This window comes from Ogataea haglerorum, assembly GCF_019207285.1.
Source record: "Ogataea haglerorum isolate 81-453-3 chromosome Unknown 81-453-3_NODE_13_length_241470_cov_96.230587, whole genome shotgun sequence".
Taxonomy (NCBI): domain Eukaryota; kingdom Fungi; phylum Ascomycota; class Pichiomycetes; order Pichiales; family Pichiaceae; genus Ogataea; species Ogataea haglerorum.
In genome coordinates this window covers 1-25,637 of record NW_025065163.1, presented here as the reverse complement: position 1 = coordinate 25,637, position 25,637 = coordinate 1, and the positions used below count along the sequence as shown (strand labels likewise).

Below are 25,637 nucleotides of genomic sequence, written 5' to 3'. Positions count from 1 at the left end.
TCCAAAAACTCAAAGAAAACACGGAATTGGGCTGTCGGTCATCCGAAAGAAATTCATTTCATCTGGAGCATGGAGGAATTTAATTCGGAAGCAATGTCTTCCAATAGTAGCTCGATGTATGGGCTATCGGGATCTGAGCACATGGAGCGTTCCGAATCTTTGCAGCCCAAGCAACCGATCTTACACGATAGCTTATACTGCAGGGATAACCCAAGGGAAACCTTTACGCTAAAGGACGATTCAAACAAATCAAACCATCATCGCGCTTCACATAATGTGACGGACAAGTCCCCCACTACAGACGATTTGTTTCGAAGCTTATCGAACAAGAATCTAAAGAGTGTCAAGTCGCATGCTCAACTAGCAAAAACGGCCCATGGGGTCCGAATTCTTGCCAGAAACTTGGATAGGGCCACGATACATTTGCAGTTGCGCTCAGTTATGCTAATCACCAAGGCAAGAGATAACTCGCTAGTTTATCTCACCAAAGAGGTCGCTGAATGGCTTCTTACGATCAATGATGAAACGCAAGTCTACGTGGATTATCATCTCGAAACGTCCAAGCGGTTTGACGCCAACGGTCTGATCCATGATAACCCCTCTGCCAAAGGTCGTCTGAAGTATTGGACCAAGAAACTTATCAGAGAGAATCCCGATATCTTCGACCTGGTTATCACTTTAGGGGGCGACGGTACTGTCCTCTATGCTTCCACTCTTTTTCAAAGGGTTGTGCCCCCGGTAATGGCCTTTTCTCTGGGCTCTCTGGGTTTTCTTACAACCTTCCCTTTTGAGAACTTTCGGAGCATTCTGTCAAATGTGATCAAGAACGGAGTTCGCACAAATTTAAGAATGCGTTTCACTTGCCGCGTTCACACTGCTGAAGGTGACTTGATTTGCGAGCAGCAAGTTTTGAATGAGCTCACAGTCGATAGGGGGCCCTCTCCTTGGGTCTCGATGCTAGAGCTCTATGGTGATGGATCGCTGCTTACTGTTGCCCAGGCAGACGGGCTTATTATCGCTACCCCTACCGGGTCTACTGCCTACTCGCTGAGCGCAGGAGGCTCTTTGGTGCACCCTGGCGTCAGTGCCATCAGCGTGACGCCCATTTGTCCACACACGCTTTCTTTCCGTCCGATTTTGCTACCAGATACCATGTCTCTGAAGGTGAAGGTGCCTATTCGATCAAGAGCTACCGCTTGGGCTTCATTTGATGGACGTTCTAGGGTTGAGCTGCTCAAAGGATATTATGTCACTGTGTGTGCTTCACCATTCCCTTTCCCTACTGTGAGGTCTTCCAAAACGGAGTACATTGATAGCGTGAGCAGGGTGCTCAATTGGAATAACAGAGAAGAGCAGAAATCATTTATCCATCTTCTGAGTGACAAGAACAAAAAGTCCTACAACACTTATCACAGAAGACACGGTTCGTCTCCAGAGAGCGATCTCGAGGACGAGGACAACCTGGATGTGAATTACGTTAACCAGTCGAAAGAGAAAAATGAAAAGCAGCATCGGCCCCATAGGTCTGCGGCGCCAAAAGCACGGTTCATGATAAATGACGAGCATCTGGACGAGGTGGCAAGCAAATCTGGTGTCACCAAGCCGTCTAAGCTGAAAAATGTCATTAAATCAGAAGATTTCAATGGTCCTTTAGAGGAAGATATAAACGAGAGAGAAAAACAGGATCTGCAGGACGAGCTTGCAGGAAATTTCGAGATCGACTACGACGACGACAGTGAGGATCAAAACGCGTCAAATGTAGTGAGCGGTACAGCAAAAGGCAAGGAAAAAAGCCCGAAGAAGAAATGTCACTTGATCCAGACCAGAACGCGTCGAACCGTTGCAAACGAGGACATGAGCGACTCCACGGTTGATATCGACGACGAGGACGATTCGCAGAATAATTATTTCCGGCCGCGCGTTGGAGAGGAAATTGAGACTCCTGTCAATCATTCTCCCGGGCTTGAGCCAAGTATTGACCAGGTGGTGTCAAGCCATCTGTTTGACGAGGATCTGAGAAGCAAACTATTTCGGCTGAATGTGTAAAGATGTGTAATTTATAATAATTGTGCCATGATAAGACATGACAGATTTTGTAAAATAATTAATTTGAAAGGGTGCTACTGATTTTAAGCACGCCATATCATAGCGTTTCTTAATCTCATTGAAAACCAAACCCGGGCCGCAGTTGAAGTGAAAGACATCAAACAGTGAGGATCTGTTGCAATTGGCATTTTAAATCGCAGCAGACGTTTCTACGTATCGTTTCACATTTAGAGGCAAATTGCTCCATAACAGTGATCGCTGATCTAGCCAGTTCCGCTTAGGTCCGCTTCTTTCAGTTCTCTATCACAAGAGACCAAATAGCGCACTTCAAGATACGAGCAATTGGCACTTGAAAGCTTTTCGGATACCCCTTTCTACAGCCCGTTTCCTGTATTCTTGATACGCCTTGATCATGAATGGACTCAATCGTGGTACCAAGGAAGGCTACGAGCAAGAAGTATCGTCGAGCGACTCCTCAGACTTTATCACCGATGATGAAAGGTCTCCCACGTCTCAACCACACCCGGCCCAGGAAGCCGCTAGCTCCAGATCGCAAACCTCTACGGACCACCAAAGTGTCTTCCAGCAATATCTCGACGAGCCTCCACGATGCTATGACATTGAAGCAGAAGGAGCTAACACGTGGGAGATTTCTGGAATTACAGAGCTCAAAGATGAAAAATACGCTGGCCCAAGATTCAGAGTTGGAGATGACTTTGAGTTCAACCTTCTGCTCATGCCGCCAACAAGAAAGAACACTTCTGCTTACTCCGTATATCTGGAGGCGCATCCATTGAAGGCCAAGGAGGGTGATAATTGGCACTGCTGTGTTCAATTCGCAATTGATGCCTGGCTTCCTTCAGAACCTTCAGTTCACAAAGTCAATAATTCGTTTTATCGCTTCAACCCCAGGATCACAGACTGGGGATTTGTCGGTCTTTTAAACAACAGGCAGGCATCAGACGTGAAGATGCTGAAGGCAAGCAGCCTCAATATCACAGCATATGTCAGAGTTATCAAAGATCATACTGGAGTTTTATGGCACGACTTTCTGGATTACGACTCAAAGAAAGAGACCGGCTATGTGGGAATTACTAACCAAGGTGCAACCTGTTACTTGAATTCTTTATTGCAATCCTATTTCTTCACTAAAGTGTTTAGGAAGAAGGTCTACCAAATTCCAACGCAAGACGAGATCAGCTTCGGATACAACTCTTTCCAGCAATACCTCGAACAGCCCAAGAGCGTGTCCTTATCACTACAGAGAATATTTTACAGTCTACAGACATCAAACAAGCCTATTGACACGCAAGAGCTAACTCATTCGTTTGGCTGGAATAGTGCGGACGCTTTTACCCAGCACGATGTCCAGGAACTGAACCGAATTCTTATGGATAGACTGGAGTCCAAAATGAAGAATACAGAAATTGAAGGATGCTTAAATGATATATTCGTGGGCAAAATGAAGAGTTTCATCCGCTGCATCAATGTCGATTACGAAAGTAGTCGCATTGAAGATTTCTGGGATATACAGTTGAATGTGAAGAATCTGAAAAACATAAGAGAGTCATTTGAGAACTACATTGAGCTGGAGCTTCTCAACGGAGACAACAAATACGATGCCTCCGGATATGGTCTACAGGATGCTGAGAAAGGTGTCGTGTTCGAAAGTTTCCCACCGGTTCTGCATTTACAGCTCAAACGGTTTGAGTATGATTTTGAGTACGATCAGCTGGTCAAGATAAATGATAAGTACGAGTTTTTTGACTCAATCGATCTCAAACCTTATTTGGACAAAGAGGCTCCAAACTATGACGAAGACTGGGAATACAAATTACAAGGAGTCTTGGTGCATCAGGGTGACGTTTCTGTGGGTCATTACTATGCAATGATTAAGCCAACACCGAAAGATGAGTGGTTTAGATTTGAGGACGATAAGGTATGGAGAGTGACTCCATATGAAGTCTTTGAAGGTAATTTTGGTGCAGATAGCTTGACTATCGACCCTAGAAAACTTACCAGAGAGCAACAGCAGGAGTATCACATCAAGAGACACACTTCGGCCTATATGCTTGTCTACATCCGCAAGACAAAGTTTGAGGAAGTTTTGAGTGAGGTTACAGATGCTGATGTTCCATCTCACATTTCCAAGCAAATCAAATATGAGCAGGAGGAGTATGAGAAGTTACGCAAAGAGCAGGAGGAAATGCACCTGTACGCGAACATCAAGGTGTACACGAATAAAGGCTTCTTAAAATATCAAGGCTTTGATCTTGGTCCAAACGAGGAGGATAGGCTCAATTTCTCTCCAGACTTGTTTGAGCCTGAATCTTTCTCCTTGAAATTTCGTATGCTAAAGTCAGAGCCTTTCTCAAAAGTTTACGATCTGGTGGCGCAAAAGCTTGGCTACGATGCGGATAAAACCAAACAATTCAGGTTTTGGAGCATTGTAAGTCGCCATAACTTTGCATATCGTCCATATATGCCTATCCCGCGCCATTTCGATGATCCTAAGAACAACGACATCACTGTTAACCAGGTTGTCAAATACAATGAATCTCTAATGTCGAAAAGAAGAAAAACAGCGCAGAGCTCACAGCTGATACTATTTTTGGAGGAGTCGTCAAGAGAGCTTAAATTTGTGTCAAATGGTATCTTTGAGCTTAGTAATAAACAGAAGATCCCTGCGTCGTTCTTCAGCTTGGAACCTTTGGATGTTAAATTCGAAAAGGCGGTGGAACTAGTCAGTTCAGAATTTAGTGTTCCTAAATTTGAGTCCGTGTCTGATGCTTCTGACAAAATCATGTTGTTTATCAAATATTTCGACCAAGACAAGCAATCTGTTAAAGGGGTTACCCATATTATTGTTCCTGCGGAAAATCAAGTTGAATATCTAACGGAGCTTTTGAACAATTTGATGGGATTTGATATCTCAACTCCACTTAGATTTTATGAAGAATTTGGACCAAACCAGATTCAATGGCTCAATCCTTCGAAGAGCTTCTACAAGTCTGAGCTTGGTAACGGTGATATCATTTGTTTCACTAAGACTGACGCCGAGCTGAATCCTAGCCCTGATTGGGAACTGAAGACTGTTGAAGACATCTACGACTTTATGGCAAATAGATGTCACTTCAAGATTTCTCCACTGGTCAAAGTTGATGAGGATGAAGAAGAGTACGTCAAGATCACAGAAGACATAGACCCTGTTGATACGAAATCTAGGTCAAACTCCTCTAAGTCGTCTTTGAGCAAGGACTTTGAACTCTGGTTTTCGACAATGTCCAACTACCAGGCTTTGGCAGAGAAGATTGGAGCTCATATCCGAGTTGACCCTGACTATTTGAGACTGTTTATCTTGGGACACTCTAATCAGCGGATTCCGCTGAAAAGAGATACTGTCTTTAAAAGGCTTATCGACAAGATTCCTAAATCCCAGACGCTAGAGATCCAGTACGAAGTACTGAATGTCACTCTTGCAGAGTTCGAAGAGATGAAACTCTGTCATGTCTCATGGGTCGGCCAAGGTATCTGCCGGGAGCAAAAACATGAGTTTTTCCTTCCTAGATCAAGCACTATTGACGACCTAATCGATAGGTTGCAAACAAAGGTGAACATCAAGCCTCAGGAGCGTGAAAACCTAGTTTGTTGGGCACCTGTTCGTCATGTTCGCTTGAGTGTTTACCCAACAGATACAACAATTGACTCGTTTGATCACTTAGTGATTGGAAACTACCCGCACTTCAAGCAAGTGTTGGAGCATGGTTCCAAGACTTCGAAACTGGTCACAGGCTTTCAGTTCTTCGGCAAGGTCACTAGCCCTCACGGTCTTCCATTCATTTTCGATTTGATCAAAGATGAGCCTCTCTCGAAAACAAAATCGAGGTTGCACAAGCTACTTGGACTGAGCGAGAAAGAGTTTAACAGTGTTAGATTCGGAATCACAGACTTCAAAGATGTCGAGTATTTGGATTCTGAGGACACGGATTCCATCGTCCTCTTTGACGTGTTGAATTCTGCAGATATACAGATTTGTGTTGACCACCCCGATCGCTCTGTCCGCAAAGCGTCCGTGTTCGAACCATCTATCTTTATTAGGGAATAAATATGTTATTACAGCGCTCGTACTTGTTAATCGTGAGAAACTTGATGTCCTAAGTACTCCTTCTTTCGGATCTGGGTGCTACTCAATTTATTTTGAAATCCTCCAGCTTCGTCGCCTCCTATTGTTGCTATTTGAACCACCTCTAACTCTGGGAAGCCTTTTTCCACCCTGACCTTATTGATGTATTCGCCTCCTTTCACACTTTCCGAACTTAAAACTAACGCGTCTATATCTTTAACACTCGCGGTAGGTCCACAAATATCGTTAATTTGATGAAATTCTACCTGCAATTCAGGGTTGATCAACTCAATAAATGCTTTAACTTTTTTCACCCTTGTCTCGTAGCTCTCCAGATATTCAGCAAATTTCTTGTTTTTCAACAATTCTGGACCTGTTACTCCTATTATAAGTAGTCTGGCAGTGACAAACACAGAGGCCGTCAAGAGCATTTTATGTCCACTGTGCAAATGATCAAAAGTGCCTCCTACAGCTGAAACCTTATATTGTTGATAGGATGCATTCACTGTGGAAGAAATAGCAGGTTTTGTGGATATTTGCAATTTCACATGATCCAGCTCAGAGTCAGGGACAACGATAGTTGGGTAATTCAATTTGCTGTCTGATGAGCTATATCTTATCAAGGTACAGTCGGGTACATGAGGGTCTCGGAAGACAACATTCACATCCAAATCTTCATTGAAGCGATAAGCAATTTCGTATATCTTTGATATGTACTCATTCAATTGGTTCAAATTCGCTGGTTCGTGATCCAAAATAGCAAACAATCTGCGTTTGCAACGCTTCAAGGCAACAAAAAGTAACTTCTCGAGCACCTCACCCTCTGGCAAAAGAACAATAATATTCATTATAATTATCGTAAGAAAAATACTCGACTCAAATAAAATATGACTTCGATTCGAGAAGTTCTAGATTCAAAGAAATATGTACCGCCGGCAAAGCTGAAAGCACTACTGGCCGAGTCCAATGTGCCGTACGCATCTGAGGAGTACCAACGATTGCAATGGGAAAAACTAAAGAAACAGATAAATGGAGAAATTAATAAAGTGAACACAGAAAACATCAAGGACGTTGTATTGGAGCTTTTCAAGCTCAACCTTATCCGGGGCAAAGGTTGGCTTGTTCGGTGCATAATGAAATCTCAGGTCTTGTCACAGGCCTACACGGCTGTCTATGCTTCTCTGATCTGTGTCCTAAACTCTAAAATACCAGAGCTTGGAAAACTTCTAGTCTCGAGGTTGATTTTGCAGTTCAGAAGAGCTTACAAGAACAATGATCGAGAAATTTGTAAAGCATCTGTGATCTTCTTGTCCCAACTGGTTAATTTTCAGGTTTGTCACGATATCGTTGCGTTGCAGCTTTTATTTTTATTGTTAGAGCATCCGACGGATACTACAGTGGAGATCGCGTGTGCTCTGTTGCAAAATTGCGGACAATTTCTATCAGAAAACTCTTCCGTTGCACTTAATGCTGTCTTTGAGCGTCTCGGTACCATACTGACCGAGGATCTGGTTTCTAGGAGAATTCAGCTGCTCATACAGGAGGCCTTCAAACAGAGGAAAAACAACTACAACGGAGCTCCTGTGATTGTGGAGGAGCTTGATCTAGTAGAGGATGACGATAAGGTGACCCATACGATGAATCTTGACGATAAGCTGAAAGCACATGAGATACTGAATACCTTCCAGTTCGACCAGGAATATGGAAAGCACGAAAAGGAGTATGATGAATTACGAAGGCAGATTCTGGGTCTCGAGGACGATAGTTCACGAAATGAAAGTGAGGATGAAAGTGAAGACGACGAGACAGATTATGTGGCCCAAGAGCAAATCCGAGACCTCACAGAGTCGGAACTTACCAATTTTCAAAAAACCGTTTACTTGACTATGATGTCCAGTATCAACCATGAGGAAGCTGTCCATAAGTTGCTAAAGCTGCAACCCGTTGATCCTGAACGAAAGGAGCAAATGCTAGTAGACATGATAGTGAAGTGTTGTGCGCAGGAGAAAACGTACTCCAAATATTACGCCCTGGTTGGCGAAAAACTGATCTCTGTGAATCGCAAATGGATGAAGGCTTTCGACGAGGTTTTTGTCGAGAACTACACAAACTGCCATCAATATGAACTGTCTCTGATACGAAATATAGGTTCGTTCTGGGGACACATGTTTGCCTCGGACAAAATGGGCTGGGAGGTATTGCAAATTGTGCAACTGACAGAGGAGGACACCAACAGTGCAAGTAGGATTTTTCTCAAGTTCGTGTTTGTGAAGATGCAGGATGAACTCGGTCTGAAGAAGCTAAAAGTCCGTCTTTCGGAGGATTATATACAGCCATACATCAGTGGCATTTTCCCGACTTCAGGAGCCGACAGGTTGCGGTTTTCCATCAATTACTTTACTGCAATTGGTCTAGGTGCGCTCACAGAAGACATGAGAGAACTTCTCAACAATCTGCCAGAGAATGAAGAGAACGGCGTTGAAGAGGAGAATGAACGTAAGAGAAGTGCGTCTCCTGATCACTGACAAGGAAAGCGACACTCTCGTCTTTACGATGCTGTAAATTAACAATTAATATCTATACCGCTACTCAACGCTCAAATTGGCGGCTATATCTGTCAAGTCGTCAACTTTTCTATCCGTAGGGTGCGAACCAACCGGAAGGGTGGCTGGGCCATTTCCTCTAAGGTCCGCCTCGCTAAGTCCGACGACTCCTCCTAACTCCTCAAATCTATTCATATAATGAACCCTCTTCTTGTGGGCCATCTCGATAAGTGCTGGATAGTACACTTTGTGATCGTATTCGAAATCCACTAAGCCATCAAATTCCTTGTCTAGCTGCTCTGCAGGACAGAACTGGGAGAAGTCTGCGTCAAACACAAGCTTTTCTTTCGTCAGCGGGTCAATGAAAGGGTAGATCAGTTTCAAAAAAGCTCTGCCCAGAAATGGAATATTGGTAAGTAAAGCTTTACCAAGTCTTTCAGGATAATGTGTCTGAAGGATATGTAGCACTTGCTTACCAACTCCCAACGGAGGCACCTTTGAAGTCTCTGACTGCGCAGCAATTTCTGGATGGTTTTTGAAATCGATCAGTAGCGCAAGAGAGTCTTGACCCGACGGCATAAAGTCGATCACCCTTTCCAGGAAGAAAACCAAATGCTGGACTTGTCTGAACGACGTTTTGGTGTTCTGGCGCCCCGGCTTAAGGTATAGGCATGGTCTACATTGGTTGTCAAAACCCAAGACAACCTCCTTGCCTGTCTCCGATTCTGGGGCAACGAGTTCGGGAGTGACGATATTCTTAGAGTCGTCAAGGTAGTGATCAATACCAAACTCAGATCTCCATCCCAATGTTCCTTCAATCCTTTCGATAGCTTGGGAGACATCCCATTTGGTAGCGCGCAAATATCTCAGGAAACATTCTCTTGTAAGCCATGCTTTTTGATCGGCCGTTAAAGGCTGCAATTTGCCCTTGTTATGCTCAGTGGTCGGAACCTTGAGTTCGGGATCTTGAAAGTGTTTGAGAACTGTGACATATTTCTGTTTCTCCTCCTTAGTAAGCTCCTTTTCGGCAGGAGGCTTCAAATAGTCAGGGGGATGTTCAAAAGGTATTGAGACTTTGATGAGGTCCTTCTTCGGTGGTGCCTCCTTTTCTGTCTGTGTTTTTCTTTTAACTATCCCAATCATCTTTTTATTGTTCAAGCACACGTCCCGAAACCCAAGCGGTGTTGATTTACCTGAATTGGAATCGAATTAATATAGATGTGCTTATATATCTTGAAAAATAATTATTTCGGTCCGAACTATTTTCCGTTTGCGTTCGTCAAATGTTTAGTGCCTTGAATTTTTTGAGGAACTTGTCCCGCTTCCGAGAGCTATCAGAGGATGTGCTTTGCGCCAGCTGGTGAGCGCTAGAAGAACGAGAAGAATCTCTGCTTTGGGCAGAGCTTGGAGTTGCGATTGCCGAATTTTTGTTTGGCTGCGTAGCAGCTGAGCGCTCGTATAGGTGCTGCGGCACCTGCTTCCTAGCAAATTTCTCGTCCAAAGGGAAGTTGAAGTTTTTACGCTCGTCGTTGATAAGCCTAAGATCTCCGATTAGATCCCATGTAGAGTAGAGCTCGTCAGTGCCAATGAATATGTTTTTATTAATCTTCGTCTCGAGCGATGTGACAGAACTTAACTCCGAGTGAGTAAGACCTCCCGCGACAAAAATTAAAAGTTTCTCTTTGTTGGAATCAATCGATTGCTTCGAGCTCTTCCACTTGGGCATGTTTCTAACAGGAGCATTGAACTGCTGTGCAGCATCGTCGTCGTCAATTGGCGCTCCCTTGACATAGGGGAAATCTTTAGGGGCGTCCTCATCGCGATCGCTTGAGTACGTCTCTTTGAAAACCTCTGGGAGTTTTCCGTACGCAAGCCGCGTGACGATATTTGTCAAGCTAGGAATATACCTATCCGTGAGCTCGGGAGTATCTTTGATGTCGAAATATGACGTTATTCTGAACGGCTTGTCGCTAGGCTTAGACTTCAGCATGTTGAATCCCAAATGCTGAAAGTTCTTGAATAGAGTCACAATTGAATCCGTCTTGCTTTGATCCGGTAATCCAAAGTGACACAGCTTGCGCAAGTCCGACTCCACGATGCCGCCTCTGTAGTAGGTGTACACGATGAGCAGTCTTATCTTGTTTCCTATGTCAATTTTCTCATTGGCAAGTAGTTCTAGCAACTCCTCTGTTAGCGGTTCATACATCTCTTTCCTGCCGTTCAAATTGGATGCACATTTGTTCTCAAAAACCATGCAATCTAAAATACACTCGTCACGGAAGGTTTTGTCTATCTTGTTGATTAGTTCAAAGTGGCCTGTAACCAGCTGACGGGAGAAAAGATAATCGGCTTGGTTCAGTGCCGCATGGGACAAATCTGAAGCGTACTTCAGATTGGAAAACTTGGCCTCTGTGGCTTTCAGCTCATTCACCTGTTCAATTATACTTTTTGTATAATCTTCAATTGGCAGATCCTGCAACTTGGAATATACAGGGTCTTCCTCGTCAAACACCAAATGTTTTTTTTCCATGCCCTCCCCCGTCTGAATTCGATAATCGTACACATAGGTATATTCACCCCTTGCCTTTCTAATCTGCGTGTCCATGAGATCAAATATCTGGGATCTATAAAATTTGTAGTGACAGAAGGGAGCGAAAAGGTCCATAAGACGATCGGTGATAAAGAACACTGTTTTAGAATTCACAGGAGCTAGCTCTTGGTGTTTTCGATAGTACTCATCAAGAGTCTGCTGGAAAAGATAAGCAATTTTGCGTGAAATAGGGGAATTATAGTACCGAACTATTGGGTATTCGTTTGACAGTACGCAGGCACTCATCATGGCCTCGACAGCTTTGTCGATTTGATACTCATTGAGGTCTGTACCGAAATGCTGCGGGTTGTAAAGAGCAGGAATGGAATAATGGTTATTTGTAACATACACTCGACTTTCCAGAGGGTTTAAGCTGAGAAAGTCTATTGAGTCGAAATTGTTGCCACAGGCCTTCATTAAATTCGTGTTGGCCTTCAGCCGAGCATACGTTGTCTTAGTGAGGCCAGGCAAGAAACACAGCACAGCCGATTGGTACCGGCAGCCGGCAGAAAAATCGGCAAGCAAACAATCAATTGTATAAGGTATCAACGGATCCAGTATGTAGAGAGCCTGCTCTCGGTTGAGCGATCTTTTTTCGTCGTCTATGCAATAGAAGGTGAAGACATAATTGAGAACCTCGTCTCTGAGCAATTTCTCTATGATAGGGTGGGTGGTGTGGTCCGTAATCAAGTGTCGAAACTCCGAGCGATGTGATTTAAGCTTGGAGATGAGAGCTTCATGTTAGCGTTAACGATAGAACTGTCTACTCACCCGCTTTCTGCAATTCAAAAAGTGACATGATGCAATGAAGTAGCTTGGTTCAAAACATTAGCCAACCTCGTTTAAATTCAGAATATTCTATTTAAATTATTTTTTGTACTTCGCGCGAATATGAGTGTCTAAAAGAAATGGGTGTAACATCTAGAAAGTTCATGGACAGGCATCTCTGCCTTCACTTCATTGAGCTCGTTCTTGATCTCAAGTGCCAGCTGAGGTGTCAGCTGATTACATGTGGCTTGATCTGGCTTTCTGTCGTACTCGTGTTCACCGTAAGTGTCGAAGAGCAAGATCTTAGACGAGAACCGGACTCTAGGGATTTCGTGCATAGGAGATGCCATTGGCGAAGAATTCAAATCCTTGGTATCGATACTTGACTTCGATCCAAAGAAGCTCAGGCGGATTGAGCTTTGAGACCTGCTCTTCCCTCTTTTGGATCCGTTGCTGTCTCTCTTGTTCAGCTTACTGATCAAAGACATTCTTCTAGACTTGCGAATTCTTTCCCGTGAATGACAACCCTCTGAGTCCTGGCTTGTCATGGATGCTTCTGCGACGTACTCCTCAAAATCTCTTGAAGGCTCCTCGTCGTAGGAGAATCTAAAGTTTCTGGTGGCCCCCGAAAATTTCACGCCGGGAGTGAACACCGGACCCTGCAGGCCTGACAACGGCCTATCGAGAACGGGACTTTCTGTCGTCTCCGAAACTGCACTTTCCAACGAGAGTCGGTAATCTCCGGGGTGGGGATTGTTGATGGAGTAGTTTTGCGAATGGCTAACAAAGGTCTGGCTCTGTTGGTCTTCACCCTCCCATTCATCAATCATTTCCCAGTTTCCGTGGTCGGGGGACGAGTCAGGCGTGATCGGGAGCTGCTGTGAGTGATTCGAAGCCGGTTCCAGTACATTACTTTCAAACTTGAAGGAAATTGCAGGCTCAAGCACAGCTTCTCTGTCTTCGTCCTCGAGATGGAAATCGGTATCTATCTGAAGATCGTCGTCTCCAAATTGAATCATGTTGTATATTTCGCTGAGCTCCTCGTTTTGCAACCCAAAGCCAAAGAGGGGTTCTTGACTCTTCTTCAAGATGCCCGTCTGTCTTCTGCTAGAAGACGATTTCAGAGAAATAGGGGATTTTGGAGACTTTGCAGAATGCGGTGACCTCACCACCGTCATGCCGTCCGACGTCACAAGCGGCCCATCAACTCGGTTGCTGTTAATCATTTCCACAGTGGAGCTGCTTACAGACTGTGAATGGGCCATAGAGGATCTTGCGGACTTGATGGACTTCATCGATCTTGAGCGTTCCAGAGTGACGATGCTTTGCACTTCGTCAGCAGCCAGTCTCTTGGGAAACAACGCTTCGCCCGCCAGTAGCTTGGTGTAGCTATTCTCTCGTTTGCTCAAGAACGAGTTTTTGTCTCGGGTAGGAGCCAAAGTTGGTCTTTCGGGACTGTAAAAGTCTCCATTGATCGGAGAAGGCGTGTCCAGACGGTAAACATCCGATTCCGCCAGGATCTCTGCCGAAGACACATCGGCATTGTCGTGGTATGTGGACTTGCGATGGCAGGCAGTAGAAACGTATTTTGGGGACTGCAGAGTCAGAGGACTCTGGTCCATGAAGTCTGACTGTGTCTCCAGTGGAGTTGAAAGCACGACACCCACCTCGGAGCCTGAGGCCTGACCGCTGAAGCCGTATGTGTCCAACAAAGATTTTTGTTCGCTCGAATTATGCGATTCGGTCTTGAATGCCGCAGGGCGATTTTCTTTATCGCTTTCCTCTGCTTTGTCACTTCCAGCACGTGGAGGCATAGGATGGTCGCCTTGACTTTTGCTTTTCCCAAAAAGGCTTTTCCTCTTGACCTTGTCAGTCTCTGAGCCCAGACTCTTTCTCTTCCACCCACTCAGAAGACTCTTGCGACGGTCTTTTACTTGATCTGCTTTTTTCTCCTGAGGAGACTCTTCGAAGCCTGCAAAGCTCTTTGCCCGCAACGGCTTCGCGGTCTTGGAGGGTCCTAGCTCCTGCTCAGGAATGACTAGCGAAGGAGTTGAGGAAAGATGCTTTTTGTTCTTGAACAAGCCCCTAAATGAGAGCCTCTTGTTGTTTTTGGGAAGTGCAGGCAGGTCCTTCTCTTCCTTCGCACCATGAGGGGAATCCTGAGCTATCTGAGGTGTGAACACGTTTTCAGGCTCTGCCAGAGGTGTCGAAGCTTCAGGCTTTGCTTCCTTTGGCACGTCAGCTTCCACCAGCGATGGTTTCTGTGGCGTAGACACAGGCGTAGGAAAGACCTCCTGAATAGCCACCGGCGTCTGGGTTTCTGGGGAGTCGTCAACCAGTCTCATCGAATACCTTTGTTCAGCACGCGGGCTAGCCATTTGGGCCACAAAAGATTCCTGCTCGTCATAGCCGATTTCATGAATTACAGAGGTCTCTTGTCTTGGGATGCTAAACGAATTAGAGTTTGGTATGACGGCCGCGTCATCAAACATTTTGAACGTTTCAACAGGTTCGTTAAAGATCATCGATGGAGAAAATAAGTTTGGCGTCATTAGGGCGGGTGTGTCGTTTGCAGGTTTCTCCTTGATAGTGCTGGATAGAGAGATAAGGTCGGAAGCGTCTGGCGCGGTGGTGCTGTGGGCAGTGAAAAAAGATGCATACGACTGGTTAACGGGATGTCTGTAGATCACGGTGTCGTCCTCCGCGGTGGTTTCCGCAACACGTTCTGGAGGCTCTGGCTCCTCCTGGATTGACTCGAACGTTTTCAAGGACTTCGTTTGCATCTTGGCATCGAGTATATCGCCTAAAGCCTGCAAGCTGGGGCTGTTTGTCATACCAATCTTCTTGGTGGGCTCCTCGTCGTAACTCTCGTCAATGGTAGTCAAGTCGTTCACATTCAAGGTGATGGTGCTCATAGATGGTGACACAGCTATGGAATGCCGAACATGGGTCGCATGTTTGCTGTTCTTAGAAGCGATGTCGTTGAGACTGGGACCGGAATAGAACCCCAAACCGGCAACGTTCGCGCTCATCTTCGGGCCTGCAGTCCCTGGGGAGTCCTTGATTGACGATGATGTGCTTGTCTGGAAAGAAGACGACCTGTCAATGTTCTTGAAATCCTCCTCGTCCTGGACGGTGCTCATCGAGTTTGAGTCTTGGGTGTACGGAGGAGAATTATGGTGCAGTATCTTGGCTCTTGGAAAACTGGCTCTATCTGCGTTGGGATAACCAGACTCAGACATATAACTATCCAGTGTAGAGGCCATTGCTATCAACCTCGCGTCTTTAGCAAGTTGAGAATCTGGGGCTCTAGAATTTTTAGACAGGGATGAAAACCACGGTTCGAACGCGACACGCGTGTGAAAAAATGAAGTTTCCAAATCAATATAAATGAAAGGTACAGGGACGATCGTCGCAACAGGCGTCTAAAGCCCTTTTTTTGTATCCCATTTGTTCCCCCTCACTAATTACAGCCCCATGGAAACGTCGTCTGACAGCTCTGACCCAGATGTTGCATACGAAACAGTTACACCAAACGAAGTTGAGCGTCTAGTGGGCTTCCCGAAACATGCTTCCTCGTATGATTCGGAAGACGGAAGCGAATTTTCATTTCAAAATAAAGACAGCCTAGAAAATGGCCTCCCCCCTTTGAAACCTCTCTCCAAATCGGATCTTTTTGGTAATCCTACTATTTACCAGGACAAACAAGCCGGAAAGCAACACTTGTATGTGGGCTCAAAAAAATCTCCTTTACAGGATAAAACCAATGTATATGCAAACGAGCAAAATCTGTTTAAAAATGTTCTTCACAACTTTGGCACGGGTCAAAGGTTGCTAGTGTCAGATTTGATCAACCATTTTGACAAAGAAGCATTCCCTGAATCTGAAAGCAAGTTCATCAACCAAAGAAGCCATATTAACCTGCTATCGGCCAAGCTCTCCGAGTTGGAGCCTGATACAGGCAATGTTTCTTCGCCAAGCAGCGATTATGGGTCATCTTCTGCATACGACCCACTTTCTATTCCTCCTCATCCAAAGATACCTCAATCCCCGTTACCGAACGAAGATAGTGCGGACATTGGGAACAAGACCAGTTCTACGATGTCTTGGCAACCACCTCAAGAAAACTATCCATTTTCCCATCAGAAAGAGAGTATGTGTCGTCCTGAGACTCCTGTTACCAAATATCCCACAACACAATCTTTAGAACTGAATCATAGTAGTGAGTTTGAGCGCTCGTCTGAATACTACCATCTACTGATAGAAAAAGACAAAGCTGATGTCCGCTACCAGAACCTGCTGTCCGATCACAATAGGCTCATGGAGAGATTCTTGTTCATGCACGAGGAGAGCGAGAAGCTAAAATGTCTTTTGCAAGTACTCAATGAGGAAAGAAGTCGTGAATTAAAACGATACAAAGAAGCAAAAGCCTTCTACGAATCGCTAGAAAAGAAGCACGACATAGAACTTGAAATGCTAGCTAATTTCATCAGGAATGCTTTTGAAGATATAATAGGAGTACCGATTGAGGGCTATGAAACACTAGAAAACGACATATCTCATCATACCCAATGTATCAAACTTTTAGAAATGCTGCGAGTTGCGATCAGGACGAAAGAGCGCATGAACGTGAAAAGTCACGCGTCTGACATCCAGATGCTAAGAAGAAGAATGGAACATATGGAGCTGGATTCAAGTGAGATAAGACAGCAATGCAGATATGCTGGTAAGTGGCTTGAAGCAACGTATTGCTCTCTTCTAGGTATATTGGGAGGCAGTGTATTTGTACCCGACAAACAAGTTCTGCTCACCGTGGATACTATCCAGCAGACAATACAAGACAGCGCAGAGAAAGATGCCGAGTGGATTCACAATGGAGTCATTGCTGCGCTGATACGTGAGTTGAATGCTAAGTAACATCACATAATCATACAATCGGCGTTGGATTTAGCACCTGTTTTTGAATTGCCCGATCTCTGCAGCTTTCTCTTCGTCACATTCAGGTACGATTGTTTGGGAATATTATGAGATTTCTTGGGCGATGGGAGGGAATTGGACGCCAACGTGGATCCCGACAATGAGTCTAAACTTGTAACACTCTGCTTCTTTTTGATTTTAGAAGAGGTAACGGAATCTTGTTCGGCTGCAGGTGACTCATAATTGATAACTGGGTCGATTCCTCCTTGGATTATGGAGTTCGCAAGGAAGCAGTACAATTTGATCCAGGCCTCTTCTGTTTCGAGCGAGAATCCATCAGCCATGTCGTTGGAAAATCTGTCTCTAAAAGTTTTGATCAGCACTTCGCCCATCGTTTGGAAATACTCTGGCTCGATTCCCAAAATTCTTGAGTGCAGCCTTCCAAGACTTTCCAAAGACTCGTTCATTCGGCTGAGGTCATCCAATGTGGACATGGCAACATTAATCACACCTGCGAAAGCAGATGCCTGGTGCTTTATTGACGGGATCAGTTTTTCAATCATGGGATCACGAGCGATGAAGTTTTCATATAGCTGAACACAAAATAATGACGACGCAAACGAGGATCCTGAATTTGTCGTTCCAATATTGATTGAACGGGTCTGTTTTTGTGGAGTTCCGCGTAGAGATCCAGTTGCTGAAGGAATACTAGATGGGGTGTTTATTCTTGAAGTCTCCGATCCTGTTGGCGATGAGCTTATGACTTTGCTCCACGAGCTTTTCAGAAGATCAATTTCTTTAGGACTCAAAGTCAAGGAGATCTTTATACGCGGCTGATTCACGATCGCAGTGTTAGGGAGCCAATTGGAGTCCAGTGTACTATAATGCGATGTTATCGAGTTGGTGGAGGCTGATGTTGCAGTTCTCGAAAGCGATAAATCAGACACCCGAGAGGACGCCAGAGATGTTTCTGGAACTAAAGAATGGACTCTAGATGGAACTTTTGTCATGGAGCTCCTGGACATAGTGAGCTTGATTGAAGATCTACTTGGGGCAAAAAAAAAGTGTGCTCTTTTTTAATTATCAGAATCGGGAAAGTCGCATAATTGATCTGGCAAAAATAATGCATCAACATAGCACGTCAAGAGATTTTATAGAAGAATTAGAGAAACAAGTTCAATAATGCACATAACCTAGTGTCCAACCATTTCCCAAAGAAATGGACACATTTCATCATATTATGTATCGTGTAAATCCTTCTTTAGCTGGATCCTTTAGATGCCAGATCTTTTGGGTTGCAAGATCATGTTGTAGGAGCATCACATATTAGCCCAGGCGCCGCCACAAAAACAAATTCGCTGATAATGCTGGTACACCGGGTTGACAATAAATGTGGGCGAACTGAAATATACCTCATTGTCGTTGACCGAGGAAATAGTACCACATCTGATACATTTGCGCATCATTAATGTATGCGTATTGGAGGAAGTTGAGCCATTCACTGCAGGTCTACTTCCAGAGCCATTCACTTGCTGTACAGATTGGTCCACAATAAACTCGGAGGGCTTCAGGAGTTGCCGGCGGAGCATATCGAGAATGAGGCCATCATAAGTGTTCATCTGTATGAGCTTTTTGTTGTAGATGTTTGAGATCTTGTGGTCCGTCTGCTGAATCAGAGCAGGACGCGTTTCTCTTGCTTCGATATCTGCAGTATCTGCCTCCCTGACACCGAGATTAAGCCAGCTCACATCATAGAAATATAATTCCACAAGGTCGACACTCCCGTTGGTAAGCACAACCCGATCATACACTTCGCACAATTTTCTAAGAGGCTCAACAAACGTCTTTGAAACATGTCCCTGGCATATAAGCTGCTGTTCAATTGCAAGTGCTGTCACTTGATCCAGTCTCATATTTCTGAGCGGCCCGTCTGCTTCCAAAAGAAACCTTTCAAAAGCGTGCAAGGTTATCGGCGAATTGTTCATCAGCGATCCCAAACGAACGTAGGCCTCGATCGTTGGATGTGCTACAATGACTTTTCCCAACTGACTCTGGTTGATTGATGGGCCAGCCAGCGTCCATGGCGAATCTGCAAGCAGTTGGTTTTCAAGTGATTTGAAAGTCCCCATTGGATTATCAGGAGTCACTAAAGCGGCCAGTGAAGGATCGTTTTTCTCAATGAACTTTTGCACGAAAGAGAAGAGTCTCCTTATGTTGGAAATCGCAAAAATTAGGAACGATCGTGGAACTTTCCCCAGCACAAGAGGAATTGCAACCGACTTGGCAAGAAACTGCTCAACTTCTTTCGGGTTATTACTTTTGAAGACACCGTGCAGCTCAACCAGCTCTTGATTCAACCATACGATATAGTCGACACACCATCTGATAACTCCAAGCACAGCAATAATGCTCTCTTCGCGGGCGCGTGCATTTGCAAGAGTATCAGAAACATGAAGTCCTTTTTTTGCAAACCTTTGCATATTGGAATAAATCGTGTGAATGGTGTACATGATAGATGACGTGACAAACTTCAAATTTACAAGCGCCCAGGCTATCATGCCGCTTTTGTTCCGCCGCCAGTTCAGTTCTGTGCCAAGAGACAATTGCAGAGTGAGTATTCGTTGCAGAGGTTGGTTCTGGAGCATTTTATCTGTTTGCTCGCTGGAAACATCGACACTCAAGTTTATCGCTCTCTGGCTTTCCTGCAATATTGACATCAAAAGTCTATAGGCGTACTCATCTCCGCGATTGATTTTAGCCTGTTCAAGCTCGCAGCGAATCGTGGCCACCAGATCATCTGCTGAATACCCATAGTAGCAAGCATTGGTATGACAAAAAGCTATGGCTGCTGCTGTGGCCAGAAGAAGCCCTTTTCTATTGGGAGGGCCGTCTGATTGCGACGCGTTCGTGCGGGTAGAATAGATGTGGAGTGTTGTTTCGCTCCACGGCATAGCAACACAGCAACAAACGTTTGGCGAAATACAGGTGTATTGCGGCTGGAATTGGATTTTCGGAAACTCAAATCCCGCATCACTGAGACATGACACGGTTTCTGGGAGCAGAGGAACTGTTGGCCCAAAATCATCACTCATTCCATCCGAATTGTAAATATTTTGGGCGACCTTGAAAGTTTGCCTATCAATCAGTTTGATGACACCATTTGCCAGTGTAACTGCGATGGTCAGATCAAGGTTTAGCAACTCGAGACATACAATTGCTTCATCAAAGGTGAATTTCTGTTTGAATAAGAGATTATAGGTTTTGCGGGACTCAAAAACGCTGTTCTGATTAGATGCTATCCGTCCAAACATAGGATGGATGACAGAAGCCATGTCGAGGTGACGCAATTGATATCTGTAGATTGTGGAGACGGGAGACCTAGTCCCGAGACATCTATCGTTGTCAAAAACCAAAAGCAGCTCTAATTCCGTGGACTGGCTGAAATCTGGAGAGACTAACTGTACACCAGTACAGAAAGATGCGTTACGGTCGACAGAGCAGAGGTTTCTGCTCGCCACCTTGCGGATATCTAGTTTCGGAGGTATTCTATTTTCATCGGGAACTCTGTACGAAGGCGTTTTGGTAAGTTGTTTGGCCGCTTCGTTAAGAAAACCCCAATCAATGACTATCCTGAATAGTTTCAAATCGTCTCCGATTTGGACAGCCACAATAACTTCCCCGTCTCTGGTGAAGCCGATTGCAGCATGCTGAAGTAGGACATCTCCTACAGGGAGCTGATTCACGACTCTCTTGTACTCGATTCCGTGATCCTCCTGGTACCAGAGACAAACCTCTCCATTTTTTCGCACGCCAATACATGCCTGTTTCGTCGCCAGAGGGTGCATAGCCCCGTACGGCTTGTATTGGTGAGCTGTGTAAGTGTAGTAGTAGCCCTGAGCATCGTGTGCAGCAGCTCCCAGTTTTGACGCGCAGCCATTCGTCACGGCGGTCTCCTGCGTTGATTGTGTTTTCACCGCCGGGGAGTTGACGATCACAGGTTTATCTATGTTGAGCCATTTGACGGACAATATCTGGTTTCCCTCCTTTTTCAAAGCGGTTGAAAGATCTGGAAATGGGGCAAACGAGCTGTCCGTGTACAGGAGCTCGAACGAATTAAACGAAGTACGGGAATATTGCGCAGCCTGTACCCCCTGGTTTTGTGATGGCGGAGAATGACTAATCGAGGGGGTAGCAGCAGTATGAGCCACGGCATGTCCAGGGGCAGTAGGGGGTACTCTCTTAATTCCAGTCACACAAATGGACACGTGGCCGATCGAGTCGCTAAGAAATAAGTCCCACCCAGTATTACTAAACTGAACAGTCGTCAGCTTAGATAAATTATCAGCTCCCGGAATTTGTTCATCCTCGTGATCATAATGATACTTTCTAGTTCCCAATGCTCTGGCAAACGATCCTATTTGGAATCCTGTTGGTGGCGCCAATTGCCAGGTCTGACCGTCAACACACTCAAGATATGTCATTAGCAAATTATGTTTCCCAACGTGAGGAGCCGCGTAGGCGAGATGTCCTTGTCTTGACCATGATATCTGATTATTCAGCACATTTGTCTGTGACCTACGTACGAGGACGTCACTAATTTTCGAGCCCTCCATCTCAATCAATCGCTCTTGTTCGGGCCATACAGTAGAATGTTCCAAGGAGTTTTTTCGCGGCACGAGTTTCGCTTAGGTCAGCTTTACAAACGAGCTAAAAACAACTTTCATTTCAGCTACCCTCCCCCTATGCAATGAGCTTAGAGCTGGCGACCGTTTCTGGTTGGCTTTATGCCTTAGCCTGGAGTGTGTCCTTCTATCCCACCATTTTGCTGAATTTGAGGATTCGAAGCGCCGATTCCATCTCGTTCGATTTCGCTCTTCTCAACCTGCTTGGGTACTCGTGCTACACAGCGTCTATTTATCTCCAGGTGTTCAACAAAACAGTAAGGAAGCAGTTTGCAGGCGCTTTTGGTGGCAACATGCCGCTACTCTCCGTCATTGATCTGGCTTACTCCGTGCACGGCTGGATTTTAACCGTTGTACTCTTGTCACAGATCATTCTGGGAAATCAGTGGTGGGGCCTAAAAAACACAAGAACCTCGTTCAAGTTCAGTAAGCTTGTCAAAGGCTACTATGCTGCGTTCGCTCTCTTTTTGCTGTACAATATTTATTACAGGAACCAGAAAAACCAGCTTTTGAAGTTCACGCTAAACCTTTCCTACTGCAAAATTCTTGTCAGCTGTACGAAGTACATTCCACAAGTTCTACACAATGCAAAGAGAAGGTCTATGTTTGGCATCTCGAAGATGCAAATTCTACTGGATCTTTCGGGCTGTTTCTTCTCAATTGTTGAGCTTTTGCTGAGAAACAAAACAACCTTATGGAAGCTCCTGGAGGCAAACAGAAGCAAGCTTGGGCTTATATTCGTTACAATGCTATTCGATTTGGTCTTCCTTCTTCAATTCCACCTGTATAAGCTGCCACGGAGACAGAATCCCGACATGATGGAAAAGATTCCAATCTAGTGATATCGACGCGTCGATGCCAAAGTGGATAGATAAAAAGTGGAGTTTAAATAATAATTTCCTTTAGTAATGTTCGCCTCCCGTCACACGTCTCGCCGCCTTGGACTGCTCGGCCAGCTCCGAAGCCTGTTTATCCAAACACAATCGACACCCAACGAGAATGCGCTCAAGTTTGTGCCCTCAGAGTTCAAGTTTTTGCCATCTCCAAACACTCCTACGTTAGAGATCACAGGTATAAAAGACGCACTGAATAAGTCTGAACTGGCATTCAAGCTCTTAAGCGTAAATGACAAATCGATCAAGTCGATCTTGTTTGGCTACAATTTCATAACAGTGATCAAGGGAGAGAAGCACAGTTGGTCGTTGCTAAAACCCGAGATTTTTTCCATTTTGACCGAACACTTAACTTCAGGACAGGCAGTGATAAATCAGAAATACGTCAGTATACTGGGAGAGCAGTCAGCAGAAAATGAAGATGTTGATGGCTATGAAGACGAAGACGAAGTTGTTGCTTTGATCAACGAACTCTTGATCACAAGAATTCAGCCTGCTATACAGGAAGACGGAGGCGATATCAAATTTGTTAGATTTGATGAAAATACGGGAACTGTTTTCTTGAGGCTGATCGGGGCTTGCAAGAGTTGCTCCTCGAGCGAGATCACATTGAAGAATGGCATTGAGGAGATGCTCAAGTTCTACATCGACGAAGTTAAAAGCGTGGAGCAAGTTGCGGACGACGAAGAACCGATCATGGAAGATTTCCAGCGCGTCAAAGAAGAGTACCCTCCAAGTTTATGAGTATCATGAGTGTTTATTAAAGAGATATAAGATTATACAAGTATTATAAGTTCCGATTTTGATATATGTTCATTTCTATTGTTCTAACCTTGGTCTGCTGAGCCTTCTGCTCCCTCTTCTTCCGTATCGCCTTCTTTGACGAACGGCGAAGCAGGAGGCATTGGGTATGGATAATAATAGTATGGATTGTAAGAGATGTAAGGCACCGACATTGTACGAGAACCGGGTTGTGGTACTCCCGGACTGTCAACTAGAGAATAAGAAACCTGAGATGGGGAAGGTGCTGTCATTGGAAAGAACCCTCCACTGTGCATGCTTGCTGGAAGGCTGAAACTGCGCTTAGTGAAATTCTGGTTCAGATAATTGTAGAAGTTGCCAAGGTGATTTTGATTATAGTGATGCAACCTTCCCTTCTCAAATTTGTTCTCCTTTCTCTGAGCAAAGGAGACTTCCAAAACATGGGAATCATCGACACGATATCCATTCATCGACACCAATGCTTTTGATGCATCTAGAGGTTTATTAAAACAGACAAACCCAAATCCTCTAGAGCGTCCCTCTCGCGTCTTACTTTCTGTGTCCTCTTCTCCTTCGTCGATCACTGCCGAATCATTTGGTGGGTATGTCATGATTTTGGCTGACATGATTTGGCCAAAAGGTGCAAATAGTTCGTAAAGGTCTTGGTCTTTGTATTCCAACGGCAGGTGTATTATGTACAAGTTTGAATCCTGGTATTGTGGACCTGCTATTGGAAGGCCGGTTGCAGTCGAAATGAGATTTGAATCTGGCGAAACAATAAAGGAGGGGTAAAGATTGTTGGAGTGCTCTGGCTGAGGAGGCATGTACTGTGGTTGGAACGGAAGGTAGCTCGGTTTATAACTATTCATCTGATTTTGCATCCGGTCCTTCCTTCGCTCAGCCTTTCCGAGCTGTAATTTATATCCGGAAGCGATTTCAAATCCATCTAAATTTTCTTGTGCTTTGACCGCATCCTCGTGGCTTTTAAAGTTAATGAATGCGTAGCCTCTATTGTGGTTTCCGGTTCCTTGGGGTAGAAAAACGGACTCGACGTCTCCGTACTGACCGAAAACCTCTGCCAGCTTTTCTTTCGACAGGTCGTCGGGAAAGTTCTTCACATAAAGGTTGGTGTATTTTAGCTTCTTCATCTCTAGCTCTTTGAGTCTGTCTCTTTTGGAAATATGATGGTTGACAAACAGATGGTTGCCATCGACATTGACGCCATTGAGGTTATCGATGGCTTTTTGAGCATCAATCCGATCCGCAAAATTGATAAAACCATACCCTTTCGATACTCCATAATCATCGTATATGATCTTGCACGATACAAGGGCTCCATACCTGCTGAATATCCTCACTAGATCCTCGGACGTCGTTGTGGGGAGTAAACCTCTAACATAAAGATTTCCGGGTAATTGTTTTTTGAGCTCGTGCTCTGTGGCAACATGCTCGTACTCTATATCACGCTGTTCAAGGAACTCCCCGAACTTCTCAAAATGTTCTTTCTCCTCAAATCTAGCGAAGACGGTCCTCGGGGATTCAGAGTTGCCCTTCAGCACTTCACAGTTGACGTCGGGATAGTTGTATGTATTTTTGAAGACTGCCAAGAGATTCTCCAACACGGCTGAGTCTTCGTACATCTTGATGACATATAGAGGATTGACCGATTCCGTCAGCTCCGGCGACGTCATTATTGAGATACTCTCTCTTGCGATGCTCAGTTCAGTTGCAAATATAAAATAAACTTTAAGATTAATTAAGAGATATATCGGGAAAAGTTTTTGATTTGGAGTCTCGCCTGAGTTAAGTTGATGGTTAAGATCGGTTTTGATGGGGATGCAGAGACAATAAGGGAAAAATAAATACGGTCTGGAGACTGAATAAAAGAGTTAAATTATCTAGAAGACGAAGGATGTTACTAGACTAAAATGTCGTGCAAGGATTTTTGGACCCTGCGCACTACATCTTGTTAAACTGCTTTTTTTTTTCTATTGTGATGTCCAGGTTCAGGAAAATAACATTATCTACAATAGCCACACACACAGGTGGACATCAAAAAACATGATCTTGTCCGCTGGACTTGAAAACGTCTCGAACTTAAACGTAGCCAACACGGAATTATTGACATCAGCTGATATCGATTTTTTGCGAAAAATGATCATTTTACCCGGATCTTGAATTGTTGCTTCCGAATATTTGCGTTTCGAGCCATACTGACTGACCTGACCTTTGACCGAAAAAAAAAAAAAAAAAAAAAAAAAAAAAAAAAAAAAAAAAAAAAAAAAAAAAAAAAAAAAAAAAAAAAAAAAAAAA

At 44.6% G+C, this 25,637-nt stretch overlaps 12 protein-coding genes across 12 annotated transcripts; 5 read left to right on the top strand and 7 right to left on the bottom strand.

The window, feature by feature from the left end:
• Positions 1–69: 69 nt before the first annotated feature.
• On the top strand, positions 70–2,046 carry KL911_004317 (uncharacterized protein; the record flags this gene model as incomplete). Its single annotated transcript, XM_043199595.1, has 1 exon — positions 70–2,046. One exon carries the CDS (start codon positions 70–72, stop codon positions 2,044–2,046), a length of 1,977 nt encoding a protein of 658 aa, XP_043052809.1.
• A 412-nt stretch (positions 2,047–2,458) lies between these two features.
• Positions 2,459–6,151, top strand: KL911_004316 (uncharacterized protein; the record flags this gene model as incomplete). The annotated part of the gene is made up of 1 exon (XM_043199594.1): positions 2,459–6,151. One exon carries the CDS (start codon positions 2,459–2,461, stop codon positions 6,149–6,151), a length of 3,693 nt encoding a protein of 1,230 aa, XP_043052808.1.
• A 26-nt stretch (positions 6,152–6,177) lies between these two features.
• KL911_004315 (uncharacterized protein) lies at positions 6,178–7,017 on the bottom strand (the record flags this gene model as incomplete). The annotated part of the gene is made up of 1 exon (XM_043199593.1): positions 6,178–7,017. The coding sequence occupies one exon, from the start codon at positions 7,015–7,017 to the stop codon at positions 6,178–6,180; it is 840 nt and encodes a 279-aa protein (XP_043052807.1).
• Positions 7,018–7,056: 39 nt separating this feature from the next.
• KL911_004314 (uncharacterized protein) lies at positions 7,057–8,694 on the top strand (the record flags this gene model as incomplete). The annotated part of the gene is made up of 1 exon (XM_043199592.1): positions 7,057–8,694. The coding sequence occupies one exon, from the start codon at positions 7,057–7,059 to the stop codon at positions 8,692–8,694; it is 1,638 nt and encodes a 545-aa protein (XP_043052806.1).
• A 60-nt stretch (positions 8,695–8,754) lies between these two features.
• KL911_004313 (uncharacterized protein) lies at positions 8,755–9,855 on the bottom strand (the record flags this gene model as incomplete). Its single annotated transcript, XM_043199591.1, has 1 exon — positions 8,755–9,855. The coding sequence occupies one exon, from the start codon at positions 9,853–9,855 to the stop codon at positions 8,755–8,757; it is 1,101 nt and encodes a 366-aa protein (XP_043052805.1).
• A 136-nt stretch (positions 9,856–9,991) lies between these two features.
• KL911_004312 (uncharacterized protein) lies at positions 9,992–11,719 on the bottom strand (the record flags this gene model as incomplete). Its single annotated transcript, XM_043199590.1, has 1 exon — positions 9,992–11,719. One exon carries the CDS (start codon positions 11,717–11,719, stop codon positions 9,992–9,994), a length of 1,728 nt encoding a protein of 575 aa, XP_043052804.1.
• A 482-nt stretch (positions 11,720–12,201) lies between these two features.
• KL911_004311 (uncharacterized protein) lies at positions 12,202–15,336 on the bottom strand (the record flags this gene model as incomplete). Its single annotated transcript, XM_043199589.1, has 1 exon — positions 12,202–15,336. One exon carries the CDS (start codon positions 15,334–15,336, stop codon positions 12,202–12,204), a length of 3,135 nt encoding a protein of 1,044 aa, XP_043052803.1.
• A 211-nt stretch (positions 15,337–15,547) lies between these two features.
• KL911_004310 (uncharacterized protein) lies at positions 15,548–16,987 on the top strand (the record flags this gene model as incomplete). The annotated part of the gene is made up of 1 exon (XM_043199588.1): positions 15,548–16,987. The coding sequence occupies one exon, from the start codon at positions 15,548–15,550 to the stop codon at positions 16,985–16,987; it is 1,440 nt and encodes a 479-aa protein (XP_043052802.1).
• Positions 16,988–16,989: 2 nt separating this feature from the next.
• KL911_004309 (uncharacterized protein) lies at positions 16,990–18,012 on the bottom strand (the record flags this gene model as incomplete). The annotated part of the gene is made up of 1 exon (XM_043199586.1): positions 16,990–18,012. The coding sequence occupies one exon, from the start codon at positions 18,010–18,012 to the stop codon at positions 16,990–16,992; it is 1,023 nt and encodes a 340-aa protein (XP_043052801.1).
• A 294-nt stretch (positions 18,013–18,306) lies between these two features.
• KL911_004308 (uncharacterized protein) lies at positions 18,307–21,600 on the bottom strand (the record flags this gene model as incomplete). Its single annotated transcript, XM_043199585.1, has 1 exon — positions 18,307–21,600. The coding sequence occupies one exon, from the start codon at positions 21,598–21,600 to the stop codon at positions 18,307–18,309; it is 3,294 nt and encodes a 1,097-aa protein (XP_043052800.1).
• A 977-nt stretch (positions 21,601–22,577) lies between these two features.
• KL911_004307 (uncharacterized protein) lies at positions 22,578–23,306 on the top strand (the record flags this gene model as incomplete). The annotated part of the gene is made up of 1 exon (XM_043199584.1): positions 22,578–23,306. One exon carries the CDS (start codon positions 22,578–22,580, stop codon positions 23,304–23,306), a length of 729 nt encoding a protein of 242 aa, XP_043052799.1.
• Positions 23,307–23,389: 83 nt separating this feature from the next.
• Positions 23,390–25,015, bottom strand: KL911_004306 (uncharacterized protein; the record flags this gene model as incomplete). Its single annotated transcript, XM_043199583.1, has 1 exon — positions 23,390–25,015. The coding sequence occupies one exon, from the start codon at positions 25,013–25,015 to the stop codon at positions 23,390–23,392; it is 1,626 nt and encodes a 541-aa protein (XP_043052798.1).
• Positions 25,016–25,637: the final 622 nt, after the last annotated feature.